Raw genomic sequence first — 6,984 nt, 5'->3', positions numbered from 1 at the left:
CCTGCCTCTGCCTCCCGAGTGCTGGGATTAAAGGCGTGCGCCACCACGCCCAGCCTCTCTTCCTTCTTTCAAAGTGATTTTGCCCAGGGCATGTGCATCCCTCTGGATGGAGCCAAACACACGTCCTTGTGTGCAGCATTAAAATCCCCAAAGGACTTCATTTCCATGGAAATGGATATTCTCTTGTGGGTTTCATTAAAATGGTCTTATAGCCTATGTATACTACCAAATGCTTCTTGTAAAGAGCATCACACTGGGGCTGGAAAGACAGTTAATAGTCCATACTGCTATTTCAGAGGGCCTGAGTTCAATTCCCAGCACCCACAACTAGAACCTCACAACCTCTGGCAACTCCAGTTCTAAGGGATCCAACGCCCTCTACTGGCCTCCATGGGCACTGCATGCATGTAGTGTATACACACACTCAGGCACATAAACATAAATATAGAATACATAAATCCTTTTTTTTGGAGGAGGGCCCTGGCTGTCCTGGAACTCACTCTGTAGACCAGGCTGGCCTCGAACTCAGAAATCCACCTGCCTCTGCCTCCCAAGTGCTGAGATTAAAGGTGTGCTCCACCACGCCCGGCTATAAATCCTTCTTTTAAAAAGCATACTATTGACTTGTTCTTCAAAGATGTATTCATGTTATGCAATGATTATCCCTAATCCAAAATACTAAAACCCAGAATCTGAACTTGTTGAACACCTGCATAATATCACACACACACACACACACACACACACACAGAGAGAGAGAGAGAGAGAGAGAGAGAGAGAGAAAACTCGATGCCTAGCCTCCAATGAATGGACATTAGAATGAAGTGAGTTAAAATTATCACATCAAGTTACCCCCAGGCTGTGTACATAAGGTACACATGAAATGTTAACGGATCTTGTGAATTATATGTGAAAAATATTCCAGTCATAGCAAATTTAGTCTGGTTCCTGTCACTCCAGCCAAGGGATACTCTACCTGCCTTACGACATTGCCCATATTGCTGATGTCCTATGAAAACACAGTCCCTGACCACCATCTTCAAACGAAGGGCATTTGAATATGTTTCTGGGCTGTGTGGGGGTAGAGGTTTGGAGCATCTTCTTCATAGAAAGTGAAGTCAGGTGAGATGAAAACTTAAGGGCTCGTTGGGAAGTCAGTTGTGCCGGAGGGTGTTTGCTAAGTCAGACACATGAAGGAATATTTAGCTGAAGCAGACACAGGAGAGAAGGATGTTCTGCTAAAGCAAGCACGTGATGAAGGACTCTTTGCTAACAACACACACACATCAGCCCATCTTACATTGTGTAGCTCTGTTTGTCAGGAATCTATAGAGGGAAGTGCACAAAACACACACACACACACACACACACACACAAAACTTCTGGTGGTGTGGTGTGGCTTCTTGCTGCTTCCGAGGACTCGCACTGATTGGCAGAGTGATGTCAGCTGAGACAGTCGCACAGGATGAGGCCAAGACCCGTGGAGAACACATTATGTTTGGAGGGAGTATACGTAGAACTCAGCAGACAGCGACGGAGTCTGAGGTAGGCTTGCTTATAGAGCTCGCTGTGCAACGCTTGCGGGTCTCTTGTCTTCACTGATCTTCGATTCCCCGAGAGAGGCACAGCTGAGAACTTCTCCTGTGTCCCTCCGGGTCGGTCCCTCCTGCTGACTCTGCTAGGCAGTGCCACCACTGCTGGATTCCGTTTGCTGTCCCGACTCTTCCAAACTGGACTGCTGATGTATCTGTGCAGTGTTTGTGAGTGGATCAAGCTGCTGACCTGGGAACTGAAACCGATTTCCAGACAACACAGACGGGACTTGCTCTAAAGAACCTTTCTAAACAGGTCCACTTCCCCCCCCCCCCCGTATCCTTTCCCTGCCCCCACTCCCTCTGGTGAGTGGTGGACTAAAAAGGAGGTTAAAGCATTTAAGAGCCATCCTTAAAAACAAGGATTGGCAGAGCCGCACCCAGGCACTACTGTGCAGCTCAGGTCTGCACCAGGCGCGCGAAGGTGAGCCAGAGCCAAGATGACTGTCCTTTCTAAGGAACATGGATTTGTGCTTCTCACTGGTGCTGTTTTTCCTAACGGTGGGAGGTGTTTACCACCCGCTTATAGCTTCTGGCCTGGGCTTGGCCTGTATTATTGGGCGAGTTCTTTACGCATGTGACTACTGCACAGGAGACCCTCCTAGCAAGCGGTATCGAGGAGCCATCGGCTCTCGCGCTCTCTTTGCCCTGATGAGCACCGCTGTGTGCCCTGCTCAGAGAAACCCTGTCTCGAAAAACAAAACAAAAACAAAAAACAAAAACAAAAACAAAAACAAACAAACAAAAAGAGTGGGATGTAGGGGTGGGGTTAGAGGAATGGGGGGGGGTAGAGGCCATGTGAGGGGAGCCTGTGATTGGGGTGTAAAGTGAATAATTAGAACTGTCTGTAACAGACACACATGCAGGCAAGACACCAATGCACATAAAAGAATAGATCATTAAAAAATAATAAATACATTAATGGGGAGGAAGCCAGAGAGGACCAGAATGTCTGCTGCTAGATAGTGCTTTTTAGACAGGAATAGGGAAGTCTCAGGTTGTCCAGACCTCTATAATGACATCACCGGCTGACATACCAACACGGGTGGGGGAGACTTCACAAGGTTTCACCTCCTTTAACATCCTTTAGCCTGCGGGCTAAGGCCACCCCTTCTAGCAGTGCTTTATAGTGATTGTACCAGCAGGGGGCGCGCGAGCACCACCGTCAAACACCAGGTTTGACTTGTTACTGCCCCTTGGTACCTGGAAAGGCAAATACCGGGCGACAGGAAAACAAGGTCTCTTTGGAGAGAATTTGTCCAGGGTGCAATCGTTTCTGGACGCGCGGTGACGAGCGCTTTCGTGCTTGCTCCTAGTCCCGCACTGAGTTCTCCTGAGATCAGAGCCCCTCTCCTTCCCACACTCTAGGCCAGGGGCGCCTCTCTTTGTAGGGCATCTCCCTACATCCCCTTGCCGTGGTCTTTCTATTCTTTTCTAGGCTTTTTTTTTTTTTTTTTTTTCGTGAAGAACCCCACCAGGAACAGCCTTAGATAAAGTCTGCTGCTGTGATAAAACACTTATCAAAACCAATCTGGAGGAGGAAAGGGTTTGCTTCAGCTTATAGTGTTGTTGAAAGAGTCCAAGCCAAGAGCTCAAGGTGAGAACCTGGAGGGCACCTACACACAGGTGTGCACACACACATAATACACCTAATTTTAAAAATAATAATAATAATAATTTTTTTAAACAAGAGAAGATAGCACACTCCACCAGAGGCACCTTACCCTGTTTCATTTACACTAATGAAGTCTATGTTGTGTTAAGCATTTGGGGTTCAAAGAAAGATTAAAACCCGGTACCTGCACTCTAGAGCAACAGCAACAACAGATGAGAAATCCACTTCCAAATAGGTGGTCCTGTGACCTGCCTGGATTACCAGGAAAGTGTCTTCAGGGACCACCCTGGTTCCGTCCCCAGCATCCACCCAGTAACTCACGACCACCTGTAACTCCAACTTCAGGGGATTCCCAAATCTTCTTCTAACCTCTGCAGGCCCCAGGTCTGCATGTGGTACACACATGCAGGTTCTTGCGCCATTGCAGGCCCAAGTATATAGGATGAAATTTAAAAGTGGCAAATTTTTTGTTGTTGGTTTTTTTTTTTTTTTTTTTTTTTTTTCGAGACAGGGTTTCTCTGTGTAGCCCTGGCTGTCCTGGAACTCACTTTCTAGACCAGGCTGGCCTGGAACTCAGAAATCCACCTGCCTCTGCCTCCCGAGTGCTGGGATTAAAGGTGTGCGCCACCACCGCCCGGCTAAAGATGTTAACGGCACCACGTGTCTGTCTCCTTACATAGGGCCGCTGCCGGATCTTGTTATGGCAATGCCTCGGGTGGAATCGGTCGTCCCGCAGAAGTCTCTGCTCTCGTCTTAAGCTGAGGTGGTGGATAGCTCCGTCTTCGGGTGCGCCTCGAGCATGCGTGAGACCCTGGGTTCTGTCTCTAGCACACATATTACCCCCTACCACCAACAAAACAGTTAAACCTGTGTTTGCTCATCGCAGGAACGTTCTGGATAAGCTCCTCCCAGAGATATTTATACCAGGGTCATCTGCCCTTGCACAAGGCCAGCATGTGTGTTCAGCAAACACAAGCTGTGAGGAGGAGTTAGTGTCACTTGCTCGGTGAGAGCAGGTCACAGGCAGGACAGAACACTGCCTCCAGTCCAGTATCAGCCATGGACATGGAGAAGGTCAACTCCATGGACTTCGGTGAATTTGTGGATGTGTTTGGGAACATCGTTGAAAAATGTCCTCTGATTGCAGCTGCTGTCTGGTCCCAGCGTCCGTTCTCCGGCTTGGAGGACTTAGAAAATCACTTTTTTGCCTTTATTGATGCTCTCCCGAGATCAGGTAAGACTTCAGGACCATGCGCACGAAGTCATTTTCAATGTCGTCTATAAAAATATTTTAAGATTACTTTAGCCTCCTTACTCAGTTATTTAGCCAGGATTGTTAGAAGGATCAGTAGACATCCTTTCAACTGCTAGGCTCTTGAAAGTGGACTCAAGAACATGGGGGGACAAGATAGCATGGATGGCCGAGGGCAGTGGAGGCAGAAGGAGGACAATCTCTGAGGTCGAGGTGGAGGCCAGCTTGTTCCAGGATGGCCAGGGTTAGTGGGGGTCAAGAATAGGAACAGGGCAAAGGCCTTGGTGAATCAGAAGCTGAAGGTCCACTTTGGCAATGCTCTGGATGAAAGAGGATAGTGAGAACATCCCAGGGACCCCAGAGAGGGACGGAAAGCACTGAACGATTTACAAAAAAAGGGCCAGTTTGGACCAGACAAGGAAAGTGCATTCATTCAGATCCCAAGACTCTTTGCAGAAAGAAGTAAAGTGGGAGCAAAGTGATGTTTTCTAGGGGGAACGGGCCACAGGGTGGGGAGAAGAGGGGGTAGAAGTTTATTCAGGATGGCACAGAGGCCAAAGGTCCAAAGGTCCATAGTCCCTGTTCATAGGCTACTCTGGGATCAGAGAATAAGCCTGGCATGCCCTTGGGGAACAAAGACAGAGGGCAGGAGTCACCTGCCCTTGAGACTGTTCTTAGACTTAAGGCAGAAGGGTGGTCTCGTGACAGAGCAGGGATGCTCTGTGACACCCTATGGCTTCTCAGACTCCTCTGGATGGCCTCCTATGAGAACTTACAGAGGAAGAACCCAGGGCCAGGTTATAAAATCAAGCTGAGGACTGAAGAGATGGCTCAGCAGTTAGGAGCACTGGCTGCTCTTCCGGTAGACTGGAGGTCAATTTTAAGCCCACATAGAGATGCTCGAAAAAGCATCTAAGGATCCAATATCCTGCTCTGGCCTCCTTAAACACCAAGGACATGTGTGATGTGCAGACATACATGCAAGCAAAACACTCAAGCATGTGAAATTTAAGAGAGAGAGAGAGAGAGAGAGAGAGAGAGAGAGAGAGAGAGAGAGAGAGAGAGAGAGTCTGTCTGTCTGTCTGCAAATCAACTAATCAACTCAGGGTCTTTCTTGCTTATGCTGGGCACTCTACCACTAAGCTGTACTCAGTCTTTTTCACAATGTTTCTAGCAGAGAAACAGAGAGGGGGGGGAGAAAATTCAATATATTTGAAGGGTCATTTAAAAATCCTTAACTGGCAGTGGGGGTGAACACTCAGTAGGCAGAGGCAGGTGGATCTCTGAGTTCAAGACCAGCCTGTTTTACAGACTGAGTTCCAGGACAGCAGCCAGGGCTCTATACAGAGAAACCATGTCTTGAAAACAAAAACAAGGGCTGGAGAGATGGCTCAGTGGTTAAGAGCACCGACTGCTCTTCCGAAGGTCCTGAGTTCAAATCCCAGCAACCACATGGTAGTTCACAACCATCCGTAATGAGAGCTGATGCCCTCTTCTGGTGCATCTGAAGACAGCTACAGTGTACTTAGATATAATTGATAAATAAATAAAATTTTAAAAAGAAAACAAAACAAACAAAAACAAAAATCCAACATGACTGTGCATGCCAAGGTGTATCTGCGCACCAAATGCATGCAGATGCCTGCAGAGCCAGAGGAGGATGTCCGATTCCCCTGGAACCGGAGTTATGGGCAGATGTGAACTGTCTGATGTGTGTGCTGGGAGCTGAAGCCAGGCCCTCTGCAAGAACAACTCAACGAATCCAAAGGTTTTTGAAGAAAGTAACCACACTAGACTTTTCTAGATTATCTAAAACAAAATCTAGAAAGATGTGTGTGTGCATGCACACGTGGTATGTGTGATGTGTGAATGTGTGCACATGCTCGGGGGTGGTGTGCATACATCGGCTGATTTCTTTGAGTGTGTGTGTGTGTGTGTGTGTGTGTGTGTGAGACATGGAACTCTTCCCGGGTAAGGATTTGTTTGGATTATCTAAACAAACAAACAAACGAACGAAGGAATTTCTTAGCCGGACAGTGGTGCCTCATACTTTTAATCACAGCACTTGGAAAACAGAGGCGGATGGATTGCCGTGAGTCTGAGGCCAGCCTGGTCTACAAAGTGTGTTCTAGGACAGCCTGGACTACACAGAGAAAACCCTATCTCGTCAAACAGAAAAACTTCCTTCCTTTCACAGAACTGAAAATTGAATTTTTGGAGGCAAATGGGAGCTGACCTTCCATTTAGGTTAAGCTATGATGTATGATGGCCAGTAGATGGCAGTAAAGGATTACGATTGGGCTCAAGCCCTACCTAAAGCTCCAGCCAGTTACTCTCATTGCCTCAAGCAGAGGCAACAGTCCTGGTAGAGGAAGAGAGATGGAAACTCAGTACTGATTTGTGTCCAAAGTCAAAGACTGGGTTGGGGAAACAAAATACTAAGCTACATCTCCAGAGCAACAGCTATAAAACTTCTCTCTCCCTCTCCCTCTCCCTCTCCTCCTCCTCCCCCCTCCTCCCCCCTC

The 6,984-nt window shown here is 47.7% G+C and overlaps 1 protein-coding gene across 1 annotated transcript in view; it reads left to right on the top strand.

The window, feature by feature from the left end:
• Nucleotides 1–4,156: 4,156 nt before the first annotated feature.
• The window catches only part of Urad (ureidoimidazoline (2-oxo-4-hydroxy-4-carboxy-5-) decarboxylase), an 8,206-nt gene continuing 5,378 nt past the window's right edge, over nucleotides 4,157–6,984 (top strand). Inside the window, exon 1 of the mRNA XM_021187234.1 lies at nucleotides 4,157–4,441. Coding sequence (XP_021042893.1) covers nucleotides 4,267–4,441 — 175 coding nt within the window. The 5' untranslated portion in view covers nucleotides 4,157–4,266. The remainder of the gene's footprint in view (nucleotides 4,442–6,984) is intronic.

This window comes from Mus pahari, chromosome 23 (genome assembly GCF_900095145.1).
Source record: "Mus pahari chromosome 23, PAHARI_EIJ_v1.1, whole genome shotgun sequence".
In the NCBI taxonomy this organism is placed as follows: domain Eukaryota; kingdom Metazoa; phylum Chordata; class Mammalia; order Rodentia; family Muridae; genus Mus; species Mus pahari.
Note: the sequence above shows the minus strand (reverse complement) of the source record. Positions and strands in the feature narration are given on the sequence as shown.